The 25,592-nt window shown below is 39.4% G+C and overlaps 1 protein-coding gene across 4 annotated transcripts in view; it reads right to left on the bottom strand.

Annotated features, from left to right (window-relative positions):
• The window catches only part of PCDH19 (protocadherin 19), a 114,276-nt gene that overhangs the window by 49,461 nt on the left and 39,223 nt on the right, over positions 1 to 25,592 (bottom strand). For all 4 annotated transcript variants that reach the window (XM_017954249.3, XM_017954250.3, XM_009197915.4 and 1 more), the window contains one exon: positions 8,010 to 8,068. In XM_017954249.3, the coding sequence (XP_017809738.1) occupies positions 8,010 to 8,068 (59 nt within the window). The remainder of the gene's footprint in view (positions 1 to 8,009; positions 8,069 to 25,592) is intronic.

Genomic DNA, 25,592 nt, shown 5'->3' with positions numbered 1-25,592 from the left:
GATCTAAGACTGAAAACAGGTAGTCTAGCTTCAGAGCCTGCCTAGAAATTTAACCACTATGTATATTGACTCCTAAAAGATGTCTACTAACCAACTGTAAAAAGCAAAGGTAGCAGAAATTGAAGTAGTGTAACTAAAATAGGAAGGATTATCAGGATCAGAGAACCCAGGTCAGTTTTATCTGAGAAAAACAGATGAACATATTCAAAGAAAAAGAGGAGAGTCAGTAGCTGAGCATGGAAAGTGTGATGTTTAATTCTGTGAGTCAACTTGACTGCACCATGGAATGCCCAGATAACTGGTTAAACATTATTTCTGGGTGTGTCTATGAAGGTGTTTCCAGAAGAAATTAGCATTTGAATTGGTAGGGTCAGTAAAGCAGATAACTCTCCCCAATGTGGGTGGGCATCATCAATCCACTGAAGGACTGAATAAAACAAAAATTGAGAAGGAAGTTGAGTTTGCTCTCTGCCTTACTGCTTGAGCTGGAACATTAATCATCTCCCGCCCTCAGTGCTCCTGGTTCTCAAGACTTCAGGCCCAGACTTGAATGTACACTATTGGCTCTCTGGTTCTCAGGCTTTCAAACTACACTTCCATCTTCCCTGGTTCTCCACCTTGCAGATGGCAGATTATGAGACTCCTCAGCCCCCATAATCACATGAGCCCATACCTTACAATAAAACTCTTTCTACATATTTATAGATTTAGATATGCCTATTGGTTCTGTTTCTCTGCAGAACCCTAACTAATATAGAAGGTAAGACAAAAGTGAGAACCAGAAAGTGAGCACTAATACAACTCTGAGTATAGTTATATTAAGAACATGAAAACTTTCAGCTCAAGTGTTGATGTGTAAAATGATTCTTGCATTTATTAAATCAATCTACCATCCAATGCACTAAGCATGCAATCCAAGAACTCCACAACATTTCTCATGAAATAGAGAAAAATGCATAAGGTACAGCTATAGGGCATCCATCTGCTATTTCTAATACTTTGTATGTCCTGACAGAATCCACAGCTGTGCTACACCATGAACCATAAATTATGCATCTGAAATACCTAGTGGATGGTGAATCCATTCCCTAGTCGGTGAGGAAGCAGCAAAGGCACACTCAAGAAAATGTGTTGTTGCCTCAACAAGGAAGAGTGTTATGTTTGTGAATTAGAACAAACCCTAGTAGACCTACTATGCCTCTGAGAAAAGAGTCCTGTGGAGATGACACTGCAAACTCACTTGATCTGCTCAACCTTGGACATTCACAGGCCTGGCTCTCTGAGACCGATAAGAAGATTCAGTACACATAATGAAGAGCTATGCCATGGACACAATGGATACATTGTCACTTTCCACACTTGGTCAAGAAGAATCACAGCAGATTTTTAACATATGACCAACCTAGATGTAGAATGCTTGCTGACCTGAATATAAAAAGTAAAGATCAGGAAGGCAGTAACTGGAAAGCCATAATTATAAGAAAATGAAGAGCAGGAGAGAGTGAAGCATTGACCTGTTAGCTAATTATTTTCAGAAAGAATAACTGGGCATCAACTGCACTAAAATTAAAATTACTCAATAGGCCAGCTCATTCAGCTCCTTCAATTTATGTCACACAGCTAACTCAGCCTTATGGACCCACCAGGATGCTGTTCTTTAAAAAAAAAAAAAATTATCTTACAGTTCTTTAATGGTCATGATGGCCAATTGGAAACACATGATTTAAAGTGTTTCACCATTTCTAGCTTTATGGCACATATGATGGAGTTTTCTGTAAATACTGTTATAATCCCACAGTTTAAATAGATTTAAAGTTTGTTTTTTAGAAATTATTCTCTGTTTTGTGAGGTGGGTGCCTGCCTACAAGCATCCATGTACCTCTGGAGGAAGGCAATGACCTGCCTGGATGATATTCAGGTAACTCCATTTTTATAACAAATATTTAACTTTCCAACCTGTATATTTTCTGGTGTCTGAAAATTTCCTTAATCCACAACACAAATTTGTCACTTTAAGCCAGAGGATTCAACTCTGAATTCAGCAGCTGTTGAAACTTGCTTGAAACATATGATGGTGAGGGGTCTAGTATGGGGGCAATGTAACTAACCAGCCCTTTGAACAGGGCTTCCCAGTCTTGGCAATATTGACATTTGGGGCTGCATAATCCTTTGTTGTGGCTGTCCTGTGCATTATAAGGTGTTTAACAACATCCCTGCCCTTTATCTACTGGATGCCAGTAGTGACCCCCATTTAAGGGAAAAAACCAAAAGTGTCTCCAAAGAGACATTGCCAAATCACCCCACAGTTGAGAACAACTGCTCCAGGTTCTTTATTTCTATAGCAGACTGCAGTGAACAGCCTGAACTTGGAGTCATTAGGAGAGGTAATAATCTATAATCTGCCACTTCATCTGTGTGACCCTGGACCTGATATCTAATGTCTTTAAATCTCAGTTTCTTTATCTGTAAAATGTGTTTGCTAAAATCCCCTTCACAAGGCCATTTAGAAGACTCAAAGAGACACTGTACATGAAGTACCAGATACACATAAATGCTCCATAAGTGGTTATTGTTTAATATGATCATTATTCTGTGTAGTCATGTTTTCACTGAGTTACAATTAAATATTATGTCCATAGTTTTTATAGGATTGGTATAGAAAATTTATATTTAAGGAACTCTTCTATATCTTCTGTAAACAATAGTCACATACTATTAGGTTAATTTCTTCTAACATTAAAGAACAGAAAATAATAGTTCTCCTGTCAAATGGCCATCCTTCCTTTAGTGAATAATGAAAACTATATCACTTGATGTACTTACTGCTTTGTCTTGATTTCTCAAAAACTTCAACATAAATGTAATGTTTAGTTGCAGTCAGTTACCTCCCTGGATGCCAGGGATGTCTACCTTACTTCTCCTAATTGGTTTTGCATCTGCCTTTCAAAAATTTGATCATCTTTTTTATAGGCATCTGAATGTTATAAACAACCTCAGAGATTTTGTTTTTTTAAATAGAAATGATGGAAATAATAAAACAGTGAAGGATTAGCTACTAGGATGTAAGGGACTGGTAGTGTGAACATGGTAAGTTGTGTAGTCTCAGAATAAAAAGCAAGAGGTATAACAACTCCCCAAAACCTTGAAATAGTTAACTCATTTAAAGATTAGTTTGCCCATCTGACAAACTAAGCACCACTTACACTGATCTTGTAAGAGCATTTAGTGGTTTAATGAATGGATTTGTGTAAGGCAGTTTAAGACCCAGTGAGCAAGATGCCGCAAATTGTAAAACAGCCTGGTAAATGGCTACTCACCCAAAACAAATAACAATTTATGCCAGGCATAAAAAATGCTGATTTCACTTGCTTTATTACCTGCATACCTCTTGGGAGATGAAGGACTTGTAAAACAACTTTTGTGGGACAATAAATTAGGGGTTCCTGTTTCCAATGATACTGCAAATGCACATGTTTCTATTACTGCTCTGGTGGCCAACAGAAAGACAGATATGTTTGAAAACACCTAGAACAGGGTTCTGCACCGAAGAGTTACTCAGCAGATGCATGATGAATGAACATCACACAAATTCTGACCCATATTTACCATCTGAAATATTAGAGCTCTTTTCCAAAAGACATAAGAATCTGAATGGAAACAGGTTATATCTTACAGTAGGTGATACCACATACCCAGGGAATGATATCTGAGGCTAAGAATGAGAAAGGAGTGAGAATGAAGATTATTATAACTGTGTTTAAGTAATACAAGGAAAATCCTAGAGTGGTTTCTGGACCACCTGTATCACAATCACCTTGGGAACCTGTTACAACTGGAGGTTCTCTAGGGATGGAGCTAGCATCTCTGCATTTAACAAGGCTTCCAAGTGATTCCAATGCACATTAAAATCCAGAAATCACCAGCTTAAAGAGAAATCTAGTGCTAGTCTTTAACAGAAAAATGCTAAGGTTTTCTTCAATTCCTCTTATGCATTCATTCAATAAACATGTACCAAGCATTTATTATATACAAGGCACCATACGAGATGCTGTAAAAACCCCAGGACAATTTGGGTGGAAAAGAAAGCATTGTGCATGATTTAGGAAGCCAAAGCTCCTAATCCTTTCCACACTGAGTCAGTGCTTTGTTCATTTTCTATTTCATTTTCTTTGGGCCACAGCCTTATGCCCTGCTTGATATTGTTCCCAAAGCACTGTAGGAGTGGATACCAGACAGCAGCCCACAAAACGGGCATGAGGAAAGAGTGCTGCAGCAGGGACAAAGTACCACTGCTGGCTTTCCTTGCTCTGAGAAGACAGCAAGAAACAAACAGAGCAGGAAGGAAGGCCATTCAGAAGAAACTCTGCACTGCCATGATTTGTTAATCTGGGGTCCTCACATAAGCCTCCTTGGGTACACCTGCAGATTGCAAGTGACATTCTGAAAAAAGAAAGAAAAAAAAACCTACAGAAATATAATGCTAGATTCCTTGGTGCATAACATTATGGGAAGCCCGTCATATCACTTCCTTTTCCCAAGGCTGAGCTCCTTTCTCAGCCTTGATTTGTGCCTATGAGAACCCCCTTGCCCTCTGGCTTTCTGTTGCGTTTAGCCAAAGGAAGACACCAGCAGGAGATCAGAGCAGGGGAGAACAATGATATCAGGATATTGCTTGTCACTTCATGATGACTGGATCCCTTGGCCAACCAGAAGTCACTGTTACTCTCAAGTCAGTGTTCCCTACATGCTCTCTTCCCTGGTCCTGTCTGAAGTATTTTTAGTTCCTCCAGTGCCATAATACTGCAGTATCCCTTGAGGTTCACTACCCATGCCCAAGCCTTTGTAAATGGTCCCCTTTGTAAATAAACTTTCCTCAAGCCATTCCAATTTAGGTGTGCCAACTATTTCATGTAGGAACCCTGACTGATGAAGGAAAGACCCAGAGATGGACAGTGGTGGCTGCTGTTCAACTACTCAGGGTAGATAGAGGTAAAAGAGGAAAAGATGCCTGTATGTAAACAGTCTGGCTAAGAATGCTAACAACTGCTAAAGAATGCCGAAAAGAAGGGTCCAAGAAACATCCTTGAATAAGTAGAAAGTGAATAGAAGAAGAGAACACGGATAGAAAAATAAGTTCTCAGCCGGGCGTGGTGGCTCACACCTGTAATCCCAGCACTTTGGAAGGTCAAGGTGGGTGGATCATTTGAGGTCAGGTGTTCGAGACTAGCCTGGCTAGCATAGCGAAACCCCATCTCTACTAAAAATAAAAAAAAATTATCCAGGCACGGTGGCACATGTCTGTAATCCCAGCTACTCAGGAGGCTGAGGCAGGAAAATAGCTTGAACCCAGGAGGTGGAGGTTGCAGTGAGCCGAGATCGCGCCACTGCACTCCAACCTAGGCGACAGAGCAAGACTCGGTCTCAAAAAAAAAAAAGAAAAGAAAAGAAAAAAGAAAAAGAAGTTCTCAAAGTTAGCCTGAAATTGTATTGGCATTCAAAGAAACAGGGACTTGATAGTAAAATTAAAACTGATAATCAGATTCAGAATTTCCTGGCCAAGAGCTTTTACCACGCATGTAAATGGATCTTCAAGAAACCACATACAGCAAAACCCCTTTCAAACATTGCTGTGAGCTATTTGAACAAGCTTTGCATGACTTTATCACCTGGTGTTAGCCACCACTCTCAACATTTTCCTCACATTTTACATTTAACACAGTTGGTCCCCAGAACAGCATAGCACACAAGATTCCCTGTATCTTTCTAAGTATTATGCTTCGTCTATACTCAATTGACCACACAAATTCCAAGGCCTTCAGGGTTTCCCAAAGCCCTCACAGTTCTCTTAACAGAACCCTGGCAAAAATGCATGTGTCCCTGAGTTTTCAGATGTTTCCTCTTGATCAAGGTGGTCCCTGCTTTTATTAAAAAAAAAAAAAAGCTATCTTTGATTTCATGAAAAATCAGGAGACTTTTTCACCAAGAGTCCATTAAGTCTCGGTTGTGCCTTTTGTGAGTATGTGTCTATAAACAAAAAACATAAAATAATTAACCAAAATCAGAAGTTCCCAGTAAGTCTCAATGCTGCTGTGGAAATGCATGTATCCCCAAAGCCATTAATGTTTAAACATAAGTTTTTATCTTATCAGTCTACCTTGTAAATTGGATAGTCAGGACTGATGTAAGATGCAAGGGTGCCTGGGAGTCTTAGCTTTCTTCCAGGCTGTGACAATCAGACTCATATTATCAGGTTTTTAATTTTATTTATTTATTTTTCTTTTTGGTAGAGATGGTAGGGGGTTGGGGGGGGGGTTGCACTATTTTGCCCAGGCTGGTCTCCAACTCCTGGCCTCAAGCAATCCTCCACCATCAGCTTCCCAAAGCACCGGGATTACAGGCATGAGTCACTGCGCCCAGCATCATGTTATCTGTTTAACCTGGCTATAGAATTCCCAGGTACCCTGAGTTAGCCCAAGGGACCTGTGAGGCTAAGGCAAGTCACTGTTTTTATCAAAGTTTTAAAATGGAGCTTTGAAAGTAACAATCCGGAAGCAGAAAACAAAGCAGGTTTCTGCTATAAAGGCACTCTAATCAGTGCACATAAGAGGGTTATTTTTTTCTTTCTAAAACAAATTAGTCAGATAATTTTGAATTCCTCACCTTTTGCTTTTATTCTGTGAGCCAGGAAAATATTCTAAATGGATTCCTCCCAACCCCTCAAAAAAAAAAAATTTCTCAACTGTGCTTTCACTGATAATACAAGGGCTACCCATTTTCAGACAACTAATGATCGTCACTTAAGGTCACAAGCAATTCCAGACCAATACAGATAAACTTAGCAAGGTTTAGGGGTTACTGAAGCCTCATGAATTAAATTAGACATGAATGCAAGTTACCTGAAGCTTGTTTATTCCTTGAAATCTACTCTTCTGGTGATGTAACTTTATGGGATTAGAGCCAGCAAAATAATAGAATTTGCAAATCTTCTCTGCTACAGCTCTAACATACCCTGCTTGCCTCTCTGTTTCATTTCTATTATTTTAACAAACATACTCAGAGTTCAATTTTAGCTGCAGAATAACCACTGGACTATGTAAGCGATATCTACATGAAACAGCAATAAAGGCATCATTTGAATGGTCAGGACTGGTCTTTCTGTGCAAGAGGTTATCTTCTTTGCTCAGTTTCCACCTTTTAGAGGGCTTCCCAAACTCCTTGTCCTTCTCCCATTGGGTGTAGCCCACTGCACCAGATGGGATCTTTCTTGGCAATATTCAGCTCTGTACTCAACATCTATTATGGCTCCTTGGATACTAAATTATGACCAACCAATCACATAAATCTCAACTTTGTTTCCTCTGAAACACTTCTAAATATTTTAAGAAGAATCAGGCAAATTTCTTTTTCTCTCTCATCTAGAAAGGAACGGATTAGCTTCTGTCATTAAAATATCCTTAAAATGATTTCAAAGTTGTTGAAATAGCATCAATCTCAAAACTCATGGGAAGTTCTACATGCATAAAATTTTTAAGGCTTTCCTTTATTTAAAGTGAAGAGCAACAAGAATTTTGGTATCAACATGATTGTGAAAGTTTTCTACCGTATATTTCTAATATCACATTAGAAATATTAGAAATAATATTAGAAATTAGAAATAATATTAGGAATATTAGAAATAGTAAATATTTGTAATATCGGATTTCTGTCACTAGATAAAACTATATTTTAATATAATCCCAATTTTATTTTTAATTTTGAGTGTTTATACATACATTTTCATACCAAGAAATATAAAATGTCAACAGTGATTACCTTTGATTGATGAAATTACCAGTGATGTTTATTTACTTTTTTATGCTTTTCTCAATTCTCCAAACTTTCTACAATAAGTAGGTTAGACATTCATTTTAAAATCCCCCAAAAAAATACGGTTTAAAATTTTTAATCTGTTTTGCTTTTTAATGTTAAATCAAGCTTAGTTGTAGCAATAAGCAAGCAAACCAACATACCTTTTGATTAAATGGGCTCGGCTATTCACGTAGTTGGAGTCAAAAGAATAGTTTTCAGTCTGCAATGAGAAGAAAAAATTAAAAAGTTACATAGATGATTCATAAGTAGATTTCGAACTATCCTACTTAGAAGGAATTTTTCTTCTGGGCCAAGAAGCAGCGAGTGAATTGGAACCCAAGGCCACAGTGGAGCAGCAGCCTCTGCCTCCTTCAGGCCCTAGGGGCTCCTGGAGGCAGTAGCTCCCCACTGCAGACCAGGACAGCCTTGGCATAAACATTCCCTAGAATATGACTGGCTACTGACCATGCGGCCACTTACCGAGAAGAGATAACGTGACCTACAATCCTTACAGAAACTAATTGCTTCCCATTCCCCAGTGGAGAAAATTCTATGCCCATCAAATTGACTGGAAGTTCAAAGGTATTTTTATTAGTAGTAGATAATTAACATGTTAAAATATTTATTCCAAAGATATGGAAATGCAGGCAAGGTAATCCCCCACTGTGGATTTAAACTCCGCACTTCCCTTTGTTTCAAGACATTTGCTCAGCACTGGTTATGCAGGAAGGCCTTTGTTTTATCACAGATATAAAGGCAAACAAGCATTATGCCTAAAACAGGGTGAAGGGCATTCCACAGGGGGTGCCAAAGCCTTTCATGTGAAACATGAAGTTTGCAAGCAAACCCCCGTCTCAGCTCCTATCATTAGAACACCGCTGTTTAATCTGGTTACAGCAGACTGCTGGAGCAATGGCTTTATAAAAGCAAATGCAGAATACCTGCCAGATGAAAGAGACGGAAAAACAGCTTATGATCACCCAGAGGTTGGGAGAACTAGAGGGGAAAAGCCTTAGAAGGGTGAAATCCAGAGAAAAGTCAACACTAAAGTAACTGAATGTCCTGGTAAAGTGATCTCACGCCCAGCACTAAAGTACCACTCTTCTTGTACCATTGTATAATCCAGAAACTACCCAAACACATCTCCCCGAACCTCTTGCCATCCCACTAGAAATCTCCACCATTCCCACTATTCCTTAGGAGCCTTCTGAAATTACGTCAACTGGGAGTGTGTGGAAAAGGAAACACAACTGCTATCTAGCAAACAAAATAGCAGATTCCTCTCAGACCTCTAGCTGTCAGAAACTAACTGTTCTAGGCTCCTAGATGCAGCCCTTGCTTCCAAGGAGCTCACAGTTTGATGGAGAAGAAAACAGAACAAGCAATAGCAGATCCAGCTACCACATGGGCACCAAACAGCCAGCAGTCAGAGTACAGACCCCAACTGCCTACAATAGGTAGTAACGGGGATGGTGAATGTGTGAGAGAGAGGAGGAGACAGTACTTCAAAGGAAACTAAATCCCAACATTGCCCTGCACTTACTCAGGTGTGTTCACAAACCCACCCATGCCCCTCATTTGAAGATGGACTGTGTAATATCTACTCACACTGCTTTTGTCTAGAAGTTTATATCCCCTTTTTAATGTAAACCCAAGCAATTTTTAATGCTATTGGAAGCATGGGTTGGGAGATTAAGAATCAAAAGGGTTGGTTCCTTTCTGGTTTCTTTAGAGAGTGAATGCTGAAATTGTCACAAACAGGATTAGGAGGCAAAGTTGAAGCTGTGTTAGAAATACAATCCAAGTATTTGCTGGAAGAAGTTTATCCAACAGTCAGTCAACCAACAAAGATGTTTAATTGTTGTACCAATATAACAGGTAAAAATGATGTTGGTTAAATGTGTTCATCTATGGTATTCAGTACAATATATAATTTAACAAGTGGGAAGTTCACCACCCCACAAAAATTATGCTACCCTGTGGATGTGGTTTGGACCTCTGTCCCCACCCAAATCTCATGCTGAATTATAATCCTCAATGTTGGAGGTAGGGCCTGGTGGGAAGTGATTTGATCATGGTGGCGATTTCTCATGAATGGTTTAGCACCATCCCTCTTGGTACTGTCTTCTCGATAGTGAAGGAGTTCTCGTCACATCTGGTTGTTTAAAAGTGCGTAGTCCTTCCTCCCCATCTCTCTCTCTTGCTCCTCTGGCCATGTGATATGCCTACTCCCCCTTAACCTTCCATCATGATTGTAAGTTTCCTTAGGCCTCCCCAGAAGCCAAGCAGATGTCAGCATCATGCCTCCTGTACAGTCTGCAGGACTATGGGCCAATTAAACCACTTTTCTTCACGAAATTACCCAGTCTCAGGTATTTCTTTAGGGCAACTTAAGAATGGACTAATACTTCTGTTAAAACCCGGAACTGATTAAGCACTCAGCAGTTCAAATATTCATTTCACTCTGCGATCTTAATCCCTGTGTGCTTCAGTTTCCCTCTCTGTAAAATAGGGATAATAGAACATGAATCCGAAGGAGAATTTCAGCTGCATTTATCAGACCCATAACAGGAATGGCGGGAATCCTGATCCCCTGCTTTATTCAGAACCTGCAACTAACTCCAAGTAGGATCAGGAATTTGACCTCATTCAGGCAATAAAATAGTGGCACATGCATGTTCCATCTCATCTTCCAAACTTACTAAACCATTTTTTCAAGAAGGTTAGTAAAGAAACAAAAATACAAAAAGGAAATCTAGAGGATACTGGCTTTGCAGGAAAAGGATAAGCAGCAACCCAAGCTACTGTATTTAAAGAATCTGTCTTTACTGCCTTTAAAGAAGACAGTTCTCAAGTAGAAAATTTTCCATATCTTTGCATATGAAGGCATGGAACCTGTGTGCACTGTGCATCAAATATGAAGCTCCATGGTGACCTGACCTCCAGGCATGGTGCCAGAGCCACATGTTCAGGCAAAAAAAGCAATACTATGCACATTTTATCGCTAATGAAAATACTACTTCTTGGTCCTAATGCCATAATATATCTCATCATGAGAATTCCCACTCCCGGGCACTGAGTTGAGAAGAGACAAGTCTCGAGGGCTTGTTTGTAATTACCTTAACACTTCTTCCCCCAAATACAGTTCTGTTAACCTTGGGCAGATGTGCCAGGCATGATTTGCTACTGTAAAGAGGAGAATATCATAGAAGCTTATAACCTTCCTATCTTTCTTCCTCCTTTTTTAACTCCAAAGGAATAAACCACCCATTCTTATGGGTCCTGACCTTCAAATGAAAATATATTCCCCCAAATCAAAACAAACCATCATGGGCAGATGTCCCATGCTGCATCCTAATGCAATTAGTAGCGCTAGTCAATGTGGCAGGTTCCTAGAACCGATTTTCCCAGAATGGATGGGGCTATGCTGATTCATCCATTGTCTTGTGCCTTTGTAATCCGTCTCAGGTCTCTTTGTGAGGCAGCTGGGTTACAGTTATGGGAAAAATCTATGCAACAGAATTATTCTAATTGGACAGAATACACTATTCTGGCCTCATTAGTACTACATTCCAAACAACTGAGTTAACTGGCCATAGATGGGCTATTATATTATGGGTCTATGTATACTGACATCAAGTGTTCTAGCTCATACTGGTTCGAGGTGTATGCCCAAACCCAACTCCTGTGCACTGAGAGAGTATATTTTTTCACACTTCTGGTGGAGCAAAGGATGAGATTCAGATCATCCTGAAGAAGGAAATATTTTCTTAATGAACAGTTTGTATGTCTTAAGCCAGTGGCTCTCAGCCCTAACTACAAATGAGAATCAACTCAGAATCTTCTTGTAAAACATAAAAAATAAAAATACTGTCACCAAGGACCCACTCCAAGAGATTCTGAGGTAATTAGCCTGGAATTGGACCCAGGCACTGGGTGGTTTTTTTAAAAGCTTTCCAGGAAATTTTAGCGTACCTCCAGGGTGGCAAATAACTGTCTTGAGCAAAGGACTGGCCACAGGCTCTGACCTAATGTGCTGCATTTTCTAAGGCAAGCCCAGTTGTTTAGAAGATGTCATTTCTTTTGTCAGATTACCTACCAAGGTCATCTCAATATAGGATAAAGAACCACAGAAGAAATACATTCTTTAAGATATAATACAAAAGCCTTTTTTTTTTTTCATGAGTGTATTGGCTCCTACTTAGCCTTATTTAATCAAAATTTGCTTGACATTATTCCAATACCTTCTCTAAGTATACTAAATGGCAAACAACATGAAACATTTGAGAGAGGAAATTTTCTCTAAATGTCACATTAATTTCACTAGGAAATGTCCCCATTTCTAATGAGACAGGCAGGTTAACACAAGAACACAGCAAAGAGATAAGAACAACATTTGCTTTGGAAAAACCTAATTGTGACATTAAAAAAATGAGTCTAGAGCAAACTTTTTTATTTCATCTCAGTGGTAAATAAGAGTCACTTTCTTATTATTTAGTATATTTATCACAAATTTTTTTTCTTTTTCTTTTTTTTTTTTTAGTAGAAACGGGGTTTCACCGTGTTAGCCAGGATGGTCTCGATCTCCTGACCTCGTGATCCGCCTGTCTCGGCATCTCGCTCTGTGGCCCAGGCTGGAGTGCAGTGGCTGGATCTCAGCTCACTGCAAGTTCCGCCTCCCGGGTTTACGCGATTCTCCTGCCTCAGCCTCCTGAGTAGCTGGGACTACAGGCGCCCACCACCTCGCCGGGCTAGGTTTTTTTTTGTATTTTTTAGTAGAGACGGAGTTTCACCATGTTAGCAGGATGGCCTCCTGACCTCGTGATCCGCCTGTCTCGGCCTCCCAAAATGACAAATTCTTTTTCTAATTTGAATTCTTTATCCTTGGGTGTAACAGTGAAAGCAGGTGTCTCACTTGACCTAGGTTTAATAAAATTTTGATTTTTAAAAATTCTCAAACAATAAATAATTCTGGACAGCTCAGTTTCCCAGATAGCTTAGGGCATTCTCCTTTAAGATCTAAAACTTTGATTTAAAATCCTAACCATCTGCCTTGTTTCTGAAACATATCACAAAGTTGTCCTCCTTAAAACAGGGTATAAAAACATAATTTAACCACTTATTGGTTACTTAGGAGCATCTTTATAAATGTAAATTATTACCCCATGCAGGTTTTGCCTGTATACTCAACAGCCCCAAACTGCTGTGGTTTTTTTCTCGTCTTTAATTTTTAACATAGGATCGTCACCAACCTTCCATCAAACATAGTGTTTTTAACTTTTCAGTGCTGTTGGTATATCAAAAGTAGCTTTTCTTCCATTTCAAGTTTGACGCTTTTACTCTACTGTGTTCTTGGAAACTATACAATTATATTTGTGTCGAGAAAAAAAGAGTTGCAACGTTCTGCATAGAGAGCTGAGATGTTGCAGTCCTAAGGGGGAAATTACATGATCTTTAATATAGGGATTTTTGTGCAATGTTTTGGTTTTCGTTGTTTGTTTGGGTATTTGTTTGTTAGCTGCTTGGGAGCTTTATTTGCTTACTACTTGCTGTTCTCAGCTCTCTTCTGGATATAGGAGGATTCTACTAAGACGTTTGGGTGGGGGATATGTTATTACATTTCTACGTTAGTAAGTCTGGCATATCAGAAGTCAAATACTTCCACTTTGTCAGGCCCCCAAGGTACCAGAGAATGCCCTACTTTAATTGTCATTTTGCATTACTTTTACAGTTCACTGAATCGTGCCCTAGTCTCTAGAAGAGTGACTGCAGCTCTCTCAGCACCACGTTTATCAGCAGAGAGACTTCGACCCTAAGGAGAAAGAAGCCCAATAAATGCAGATATATCCAGGACTAGACTCTTTTTCCAGTGGCACAAATCCCAGGTCACTATACCAAGCAAAAAAAAGGTTGTAGACACTGGGATTAAAACAGAGGTTACTCAAATCTTTAGATTTTCATTTGAAAATGAACGATACTTTTAAGCTACACTTTTAAAGTCCCATCAAGCTGAAAAGCATTATAACTGTAACTTGCTACCTAATTTTTTAAAGGTTTTAAGTCTTAAGTCACTTTAGCAATCAAAACAGGAAAACTGGAATCCCATATCAGATATACAACCAAGTGATTATAAAATGCTACTTCTTTTTTTAACTACTGACTTCCAATAATGATAATTGTGTCCATTGACCCATAATGAAAAGACCCATAACCTTTCCTAAAGCTGGTTGCTGTTTTAGATATTCAAATGGCCATCTCCTCACAAAGATGGTTTTTGGAAATGAGATAATAAATAGTTTTTGCCTACTTCCTATCCCTGACACATAAAAATGAATATGTAAATTCTATATAAAAATAAAGCTGACGTGCCTCCAGCTAGAATGTATATTCAAAGACTCATCCATCCAGACAGCAGCAACCGAAGCAGGAATTAGTGAAGGTGGAATAAAAGGCACCATCCCCAGCTGCCAACATTACAAAGTTCATATTTGCCCTGAACTAGAAAACATACTAGGTAAACTCCTACTAACCACTTATTGTCAATCGTATGCTCCCCACACACCCCAGCCCTAATTCAAATTCATTCTCTCTCTCTCTCTCTCTCTCTCTCTCTCTCACACACACACACACACACACACACACACACACACACAGTTTGACTACAGAAAGCAGTGTGGTGTAGTGGGGACAGCTGGATTCTCTCCCTAGGATTGTCATTAACTTACAGATGACCTTGGATAAATCACATTAACCCTCTTGAGGCCTTAAATTATCTATCTTTAAAATGAGGAGAATAACCAAAAGGATTCCATGTTGCCTTCAAGCTCCAACAATTCTAGCCGTCTAAAACAAAGTGATTCTCAATTTATTCATTTATTTATCCAGTAAGCATGAACCAAACCCTGGGAATTAAAAAAAAAAATAGCCTGAACCTTCAAGGAGCTCACAAACTAATGGATCTTTTACCAGAGATGATCAAAATGTCAGACATTCAGGTAAATACACATATACAGACTGGCACCTATGTACCTGCAGATACATGCATATACTTGTACGCAGGCTACTGGAGTGCAACTTGGAGAATTACACTGCTACTCTGTAGAACTAAATAACACCCTAATGGCTCAATGACTGTAGGTGACTCATATAAGAGAATCTGGCCCTCATATGTGTCATATGTATATAACCCACATCATAAAAGGCAAGAAACCTCCCTATCCTATCAAATAGGTTATACAATTCATAAAGTTCTTAGAAATAGCTCATATATCTGTCCTTTTGGCTCCATTTCCACAGCCTTCATCACCTTGTGCCATTGTTTTCTCACCTTCATTTGTTCTACCTCATTCTGCAAAATGCTGTTTGGATAATCTTCCTCACCCATTATTTTCATCACATCACTTCTCTTTTCAAGACCTTACAGTAGCTCCTTGTTGCAATTAACATTAAATCTAAATGAAGTCCTTAGCTAAGCAGTCATCCAACACAAGCCATCTAATTCCCCTCATTTCTAATATATCTCCATCATTGATCATCCCATATTGCTTAGCATTTTCTCAGCACTTTGTATACAGACTGTACCATGTAATTATGCATTTCCTCAGGTTCTATGATTATTTCATGTGTAGTGTGTCAGTTCATCTCTCAACGGGACTGGAAGCTCTCTTCTGAGGTCCCTGTGCCATCTGCCACAATGCTAGACATTTAGCATGTGTTCGTGTAATACATCAATGAATGATCAGAGAAGAGATGGAAGGGATTAAGAATGAGGCTACTTATCACAATTAAGGAAGGTGACCAAGTTTATTAGGCCAAGGTGGTTCTACTTCTTCAGAAAGCATCCACTCTGCACACTGCCTTCTGTAGTTACAATTTGTTCACTGTTATCATTCCCAATTACTACCTTATAAATACACAACAGCCTATATATAACTAAAAGGGATAAGATGACACAGTTAGGTGCTTTCTGTCCATCTAACTCCATCAGTCCCACCACATCTCTGTGAATGGTGGTGACAACATATGTTAGTGTTCCCAAACCCAAGTAGATAATGTTTCTGTGAGAAGACGAGGGTTCACCAGAATGTAGACCTCTGAGTCACAGATTGACAGTGTGGCAGCTACTTTTCTACAGGTGGTAAACAACTCTAGCATCCCACTGACTGTCAGGACAGGGCTATCAATGAGAAACACAGGCCATGTGGTTAACATTCAACAAACTAAAGTGAAAGAATTCCCCTCGTCGCAGCCTCTCATCATCATTCCTATTGTTTCACTGGCACTAATGATGTGGTCACCCTACCTAGAGGTGGCAAAGATGGCTTAGGGAAAGCATTTTTCTTTGATCTCATCTTTGGGTCAAAGTTATGCCTTTAGAAGAGCAACCCAGTTGTGAATATCACTACAGAGGCCTCCTTGAGAAACCTAGCAGCTGTCTGCAGTAATCCATACAATTCAAAGCCTGCTGAAAGACGAGCCTAAACACCATACCACAAAACAAATACAAGTTTCTGAATAAGGCCCTTGACCCTTTTCTAAGTCCTTTGTGGGCAGAGTGCACTCCGAAATATTATCTGCTTATAGAAAGCTCTCTGGAAGCAGTTAATGCCTATTATATGTACAAATGCAAAATCAACAATATCTTGGTATGAGTAAGAGTACCTCAAGAGCAAATAAAATGAAAAATCCAGTCATGTAAGTCAAACTATTTAATCCCATGTAAACAGAACTTAATGGAGAACCAAATAGCTCTCAGCCACATTTGCCAGTGGAACAAATTCTGGAGTCCAATCACCCTCCTGAACATGTAACAACAACACATTAAAGCTATTTTGCAGGCACAGAGTGCCTTTCATCCCCAAATATCAAAGCACTTTACAAGCAAGTGCCAACTGTTATTTCCCCTTTAAAGAGCCATGAAAACAAACACACAGGTTAAGTGCTACAGCCACATTAAGTACTAACTCAGCTAGAGCATGCCGCAACAAGGACAATAAGAGAAACCCCAGGAACACCGTTCTTGGCATTTTCTGCTACTGGGATAGGAAGCAATCAGAAAACAGTAACATCAGGGAAGTGATTAGCCCGCTTCCTACCTATGTTTATCTGAGTGATTTCCTTGGCTCATTCCAGTGAAAGGGTCAGGGGAGTATAGTCCGGCACTTAGACAAAGGAAAAACTTGGCACACACTAACTGGAAATCATTCTCCAGACCTAGCTGGAGGGCCTAGTCACAGAGCCCAAGGGATCCAGAAGTGAGCCACTTTGTTCCCCGAAACCTTGATGACCATTTTGGTTGCTCTTTAGACACGCTGGCAACCATTGTTAGAAGGTGACCTAAGATGTAAGATTAATAGTCATGATGGTGGTTTCAATTTTAGAAGCTATGATTTGGTAAAGCTGGTCCAACTGACAATAATAAACCCATATAGGATCTCCCACAAGAGGGTTGGGCATTGTGGCTCATGCCTGTAACCCCAATGACTTGGAAGACTGAGATGGGAGGATCGCTTAAGGCCAGGAGTTCAAGACCAGCCTGGGCAACATAGTGAGAGCCCATCTCTAATAAAGAAAAAAATATACACATATATACATATACATAATATATACACATATATGTACACACATATAAGAGAGTGTGTGTGTGTGTGTGTGTGTGTGTGTAATCTCCCACAAGCAATGGGATCCAGGAACCCACAGTATGAGCTCTCCTGGATCCAGCCTACCTTTGAGCCCTTCTGGCCCAGAGAAGGACCCTCTGAACCTGAGCTGGACCATTCCTTTCTGCTAAATTCTAGTATATCAGTGCCTCAATTCTCTGCCACTTACCAGCTACAGAGCCCTGACTGCCTGCAGAGTGTGCAGAGTACAAGTTCTATTGAGTAAGCTTTGTCAGCTGAAAAGACTTTCAAAATATTTAGAGAAAGCGGCGGGTGGCCGTGTGCCTTTGGGCCAAAACAACACCCCCAAATTCTGTTCCAACCCCAATCCCATTATTTATATTATGTGCCACTAAAAACCCAGTTGCCTCTACAAGCTTATTTAAGACTGAAGGAGCAACAGCCTTTGGCATATCATTCTAAATTCATTTCCCTCGTACCAGCTTGTTGCTCAAGCCCGTAAAATGTTATCATGCTGACAAAAAACAATCAAGTGATAGACCATCTTGGAAATAGTGAATGCATTAACGTCTAATATTGATGTTTTCTAATTAGATACAATACAATAGATCATTTTCTTGTTTGTGATCAATGAAACCTGCCATAGTTCTCTTTTGTTGCAGATATTTTGATTACTGCCTTGGCAGACAGAGGGGTGTCTCAGTACACTGAAATGAGTAGAGTCAAGGATATGAACACACAGCATTCACTTATATTTACTGTCACAAAAATATAAACAGATTATTTATTTCTGACCTTTAAGTACTCATTTCAGATTTAATGAGGCACAATAAACATTTCCCAAACTCAGATTCCATGGTTGCTTAACACTGGCAGCCCTCTAATTATGACTGTAGTAAACAAAGGGCATTTGGCTCTGTTGAAATTATTAGGCACAGAAGGAAACCCACAGGAGCCTCCAGTTTCTAGCAACTTAAACAAGCATTGCAGCAAATCAGCGTTGGAGGCAAGATAGAGCTTACACTTTGGCATCACTTCATAAACTGTAACTGGGAAGCAATAAGAAGATGACTCAAAAAATAATAATAGATATGTTTACTCATTCTCTAAAATGTCCCACCTGTCCTTCTCCCAAATCCTCACAGTGCTTCTCATTTTATTTGGGAAGGGGGATGAGGAGGGATGAGGGCAGGTTAGAATTTGATCTGATTTAAAATAGAGATTAACCAAAAGGCTACTATCTGACATGAGAGTGCTGGCAACCATGCACAGAAAGCCACAATTGCACTTCACAAAGTGGCTAATATTATCAGCATCTTGAAACTGCCAGAGTATTAGAAATCTGTAATGCAGTTATGCAAGGCACCGACAGAACAATTACTAAAGCACCTTGTATTTCTATGAAATCTTTTATCACAAAGACTTCCAGAATGTCTAACTGGCTGTTATAAAAAGGGTTCATTTCCCCCCACAGCTGAAACACAATAGTCATTTTGCACCAGTAACAGTAAGCATAAAAAGATTGCAAAAGAGAGAAAAACTACTAAACCTCAGAAAACACATAAAGAAGAAGAATGTTTTTAGATAGGGAGAAAACAGACACCCAAGTTCATAACTGGGGCTGAAGGTAGCTACATTTTCTCAGATCTCATGGCACAAAATTGAAGAATTTTCCCACTCATGCAGCCAGCAAGACTTCCATGAGGTGCTGAATGACCGTCATGGAGCAGATGCTTCCTCTTAATAAGAATTAGCATTTGAAAATGGACACAATACACAAAAACTTGCCTTTTCTTTTTCTCAAAGCCTTTTAAAAAACATTAACTATTTAATCCCCCTGCTGCCTTTATGAGCTAAATAAATATTATTAACCCTGTTAATGGCATTACAGAAGAGGTCAAGAGACTTGCCCTCTACTACACAGAAGCATCTAGCATCTGCAACTAGAATTTGAGACTCTTCATGCCAGGTCCTGTGCTCACACCACTAGGCCACACCTCATTAGGATTCTGGAAAATGCACTGAAATCAAAGTAAATAGGACTGCCTGACTAGGTGTACTATTTGGGCGAAAGAAAATACACTAGCCTGCTTAAACACGACAGGTTCAAAGGCAGTGAACACAACCAGAGCAATTTCCTCCTGCAGGCAGATTAAGAAATGAAATAATGAGGGGAACACCTCACTCTACCTCTGCTATCAGACTCCCAGCAGCAAAAATCAGGACCAATTTTAAACTTAACTGTCAAAAAACAAAAGTTAACACTGTCAGAAACATAACGCTGTACTATGTCAGACAGCATACTCCTCAACCAGTGTGGCTGATGTCTCCTTTCCTTTCCCCACATTGTTCTCAGCTTCCTCCCTCCACAGCTCTCTCTTGGACAATTTTTCAAATATGTTTAGAAACCTCTTTCTTCTTTCACTCTTATGTACACACCTTTCTCTTGAAGGAAGCTTTCCTCATCCTGGTTGGCTCAATACCTGTGTCTATTTGATAACAAAGAAACATTTTTGTGGGGGCTAAACCAGTAGAAACAGGTGTGGTCAGTCATTTCTTAACTCTGTGTGTGTGCGTGTGTGTGTGTGTGTGTCTATATATAGTTATATATACATGTATTATATATAATTTTTGTGAGGGGGAAACAATGATGTACCTTTGTGTACAGATATTTTTAAATGTTGGTTCCTGGTAGACCCAGCTTCAGTTAGGGTCAAAAGTTACTCTGGAGATTGTTTCCTGCAGATGGCTGTAAGCTTTGAAAAAAAGCACATAAGAAAAAAAATTTAAAGAAAAATCCTACAAAGCTTCCAATCACAGAGCCTTCAAGATGAAAACAGAAAAAGTTCTTACTCGCTGTGTGACCTTGCAGACATCATGGAGCCTCTCTGACTAGATTATTAGAAATAATCTATAAAATGGAAATAATATTGGCCGGGTGCGGTGGCTCACACCTGTAATCTTAGCACTTTGGGAGGCTGAGGCGGACGCATCACCCGAGGCCAGGAGTTCGAGACCAGCCTGCCCAACATGGTGAAACCCTGTCTCTACTAAAAATACAAAAAAAGTAGCCAGGCATAATGGTGGGCGCCTGTAATCCCAGCTACTGGGGAGGCTGAGGCAGGATAAACACTTGAACCCGGGAGGCAGAGGTTGCAGTAAGCCAAGATCACACCACTGCACTCCAGCCTGGGTGACAAGAGCGAAACGCCATCTCAAAAGAAAAGAAAAATGGAAATAATACCTGTCCCAAATACCTTCTAGGGGATATTTTTTTTAGGACCAAATGTACAACCACTTTCCAAAACTGTGAATCACCAGACAAATGGCAAGTCTTCTTATCAGATCGTAAACTTGATTTCTTCTGAATATTTATTTCTATGTCCAACTAAACTCCCACTGAATATTGTGAACAGTTTTCTTTCTGACGTTTCCTACTAGGATATTTTATCTCAGTCTCCCTTTATCTATGCTATCAGAAAAAGAATAATGCGGTGAAGAGTTGTGTTTTTGGCATGGGAAGTTTTATTTATATATATATATACAGGCATATAATATATATTCTGTACATGATAAATGTATTATGTATAAAATATATTTTATATATTATATATGCTTTATATATATTTTATATACCCAACTTCTCTAATTGCTGATTCAATAGGAATACAAGGAGCCTCATCTACCACAGCAGACCCTTTAGGTAGAATGTGCGTGCGTGTGTCTGTGTGTGTGTGTGTGAGAGAGAGAGAGGGAGAGGGAGAGAGAAAGAGAGCTAACACTCAGCTTAAAGAGTTGAAATGACCTCACACCATCTGAAATTACGTGAAAAGCAAGATTTCAGACATTTTAAAAGCTTTTATAAACTAGTTTTCTTTGACCCATTTTCTTCCTTCATTATGACTGAACTGTCACAGAGTATCCTTTCTTTATGGCAGGGTTGGGGGAGGGGAGTGAGGGAACCTCATGCCATGGTTGAGTAACACACATTAGCATGCATAATTCAGAGCTGTCAGCTGGAAAGGAGCCATTCAAGGGCTAGTGTAGTATTTGGATAGGAAAACAGGGTTAAAGGACAGGGGCAAGTTGACTGAAGCTTTCTATGATCCAACTCAGGACTTCCTTGGAGCCTGACTGTGGGCTCACACTACCATTCCTCAGAGGTGTGCTGTCCAATAACATAGACATTAGCCACATGTAGCCAGTTAAATTTAAATTCACAAAAATTAAACTACATTAAAATTTTAGTTTTTCAATCATAGTAGCCACATTCCAAGTGCTCAGTAACCACATGTGGCTAGCATGTCCTGGACGGGGCAGACATAGAACATTTCCATAATCACAGAAAGTTCTATTAGACAGCAGTACCTTAGAGAGAAACCGGAGGCTTGTCACCCAGGATTTGCCGGTTCTGAAATGTTACCTAAGAAAATATAAGGAATATACTTACCTCTATCACATCACCTAACACATTGTGTTGCTTAGTTATATCTCACCCCCACTGGGTCGGAGAACTCCTTAAGGGCAAGAACCACATCTTTAGTATTGGTATCTTCAGTGTCTGTCACTGTTCCTGGCACTGGCTAAGTGCTCACCCACTGTTAGTTAACTGATTAACAGCTGATAGTAATCTCTCACCTGTTTCTTTCATAGATTGAATCAGAAATGCAAGGTTTGCAAAGCTCTTTTAAGAAAAGCTGCTGTGCTTCCTAGACTCGTATTTGTTTCAACGTTTCCCAAGAACTTAGTAGGAAAAACTGGCTTAAGTCAAAAACAAACTAACATTCTGTTTCCCCATCCCTCTATGCCCATCTCTTTCATTTATCCAAAGTATCGCTTATAAACCTAAAAAATTAGAATCCCATATTTATTAACATAAAAATGCCAATGTGTAATACACATAATATTGAACATGATATAATCCACACCTTCAAAGAGTGTTTTACAATCTAGCACAATGAGAAACACCTGTAGAACTGTGTATCTCAATGGCCCAATTTTAAAAATTATTTCTCAAATAATACCTTGCATTAATATAGCAATTGTTTTTTTTACAGAACCTTGACCTATGCTCCCTTCTAATAACCACAACAGTCTGAAGATATATATAGGCAAAATACTCCTTTCCCTTTTTAACAGATGGAAAAACTGAGGCCCAAAAGTTTCTGAATCCATGATCATAGCCAATTACTGGCAGAGTCAGAGCAAGAACCTAAGACTCCTTCTTTCCAAACCAGGGGACCTTCCACCCAGTCTAAATTTATAAATAGTAGAAAATGGAAGCCCAATTGGCTCACTTACTGCTTTTGCTTTCAATCTATAGTCCCTTCTGAGATCTATCCTTCATAAATTAAAAAATACATTTTTATGCAATATTAATTATTTCTTCAGGTCATGGTAGAGCCTACAGTAGCTTTATTGCCAAATGTAGTCATTTGCAAAGGTTCTTGAAATCATTACTGCAACCTGACAATGCTATGCTGTCCACTGAAGGCTTTGAAAAACTGAAAAATTCCCCTTTGGGCTCATGAACAATCACAGAATATATATCCATAAAGCATTAAAATTCAATATGACCTTAGAGTTCATCTAATCTATAATCTCTCTCTTGCACACGCACGCACACACACACGATATTTTGAAGATAAGGAAATGGGCCCAGAGAAACTTACAACCACCGCCAAAGCAACGCAGCTGGTTATTAGAAACTCAGGCATGGGTTCAGAACTGAGCTCTTCTGACATTCTCTCTACTTGCCCAGCTCCTTCTTGTTATTTCTCTTAAGAAGTCCTGGAAGAATAAAATCTAATACTCAAAGTCTTGTCAACTAAATTTCTCATGGGAGGAAAAAAGTGAAATTTAGTGTAAATGATGTTTGTAGATCACATCTTGTCAATACTCTACCATTAAGAAAATTAATTGTTCCTAGGGATACCGCAGAAAGAGGATGTACGATCCACCCAAGGAAATAGACTGCCTTTAGCTGAGTGATCCAGAGAATATTGAATGATAAAGCTCTGTGAAATATGGCCTCATTCTAGCAAACAACTTGCTTTGTTGCCACTTAAATTGCTCATCTATAATTGCTAGAGATAAACTGCAATCAAAATACAATATCTTCTATTAGTTTTGCCCACTGGGGATTGTTTGATCATAGTGAAATTATCTAAAAGGTAAATTTTCTCATTTTTACTGCCTCAGTGGAAAGAAACTTGTCTGGCATTAGACCACCAAGGGGAGCTGGAACGATGACAAGTATTGCTCCCTGGTGAAGGGAACTTTTTTCTTGTCTAAATAGTACTGAGCAACTAACTCTAACCTTCTGCCTTTGCAACTAACAACACCTAAGTAGAAAAGGGAAAATCTGTTCTGCTCACTCCCTGAAAGCATCCATCTCAGGCTTACTTGCTTTCCCGTGTTGGAGTCATACCTTTGCGGTTCAGATTTCAGTAATTCATATTTGGTGATCATTTGGATAGAGCTAGGCTGCTGTATCTATTTTTATAAAGGTTTGCTGGGCAAATTGTGGTATCAACAAGGTTACAAGGAAAATGTTTAAAGAGAATAAATTGTTTTTAAGCACTCTGGAAGCAATTTACAAACAACAAATATGTTAATTGCACATCATTCTTATTTATTCATTAAAACAAGTCCAAGGACTTCTACTTGGCAAAACTTCCTGGCACAGACTTTATTAGTCTACTTCTTCTTATTCTATGAACTTGAAAGTAATAAAATTGAATTTCTTTTCTATCTGTAATTCTGACTGCCCTACTCCCAAATAAGTCTCAATTTGACTATGCCATATAAAGCATGAGTAAAATGAAAAGCCATCAGCCCTGGGTCAAAAGACAAAAAAGTCACTGAAGATCCTGCACTGTGTTTAAGACTTCTCTTTGCACAAGGTGCAGGCAACCAGTAATGAAAAGGGGTAGATGGAATCGATGAGAAGGGTAGAAGAAAAAGGCAAAAATAGATCATTCAGAGGCTTCCCCACAATTGAAAAGCTTTGCCTCATGCTCCCTAGCTGTCCTCGACTGACTGTTGCAGAACAAATGACAGCTTGTACAGCTCAGGGCTGAAATAACTTAATTCAATTCAGCAAATACTGTTAAGACTATGTGTCAGGCCCCATGGGAGATGCTAGGGATCTGGAGATTAACCAGATTCCACTCCTGCCCTCAAGGAGTTCACATTTCTAGTGTCGGGGACAGTTAAGTGGAGAGACAATTATAATGCAGGGTTGTAAGTGCTACCACAGTGGCATCTGAGTCAATTTGTGTTACTATAACAAAATACCTGAGACTAGGAAACTTATAAAGAAAGGAAATTTATTTATCCCAGTTCTGGAGGCTGGGAAGTCCAAGATCAAGGTATCAATAGATTTGGTGTCTGATGAGAGCTGCTCTCTGCTTCCAAGATGGTACCTTGCTGCTGTATCTTTCTCTGGACAGGAGGAACATGGTGTCCTCACATGGCAGAAGACAGAAGGACAAAAAGGTGCTGGTCCCTGGAGCCATTTTATAGGGCCAATAATCCCATTCGTAAGGGTAGAACCTTCATGACTTAATCACCTTTTAAAGGCTCCATCTTTTAATACTATCGCATTGGGTCTCAGGTCCCCAACATATAAATTTGGGGAGAACACCAACATTTAGGCCATAGCAAGTGGTATATACAGTGTGCCATGGGAGCACGGAGGAGACAGCAATGGAGAAGAAAGCCTCCATTGGTAACACATGCCATCAGAAGTGCCCTCAGACTATATGATCTAAGGGGGATAGAACTAGGGAAAATATTTGGTTTGGGGGAAGAGTTTGCTTCTCTCTAGCTGTAATTTTTGATTTTGCAAGTTACATATAAATGTCAGGGGAGAGAGAAAGAGAGAACATAAGCCATGCTTAATAAAATCAAGCAACTTCTCTACAACCACAAATCCAGCTGGATTTGGGTTGGCTCTTCTGTAAAGTTTGGAAGATGAGTTACATTCTGTACAAGTGCTAGAAAAATCAATGTCCGAAGGGGTAGCTAATTAAACCACAGAGACTTATTTTTTGAGCCAGTAAAGGTTTTCTCCAGTGGTCAGATGTTCATGAATTTCAAATTCTTTTTGCAGACTTTGCA

This window comes from Papio anubis, chromosome X (genome assembly GCF_008728515.1).
Source record: "Papio anubis isolate 15944 chromosome X, Panubis1.0, whole genome shotgun sequence".
Lineage (NCBI taxonomy): Eukaryota > Metazoa > Chordata > Mammalia > Primates > Cercopithecidae > Papio > Papio anubis.
The sequence above is the reverse complement of the archived record's forward strand: the minus strand, read 5'-3'. Positions and strand labels throughout refer to the sequence as shown.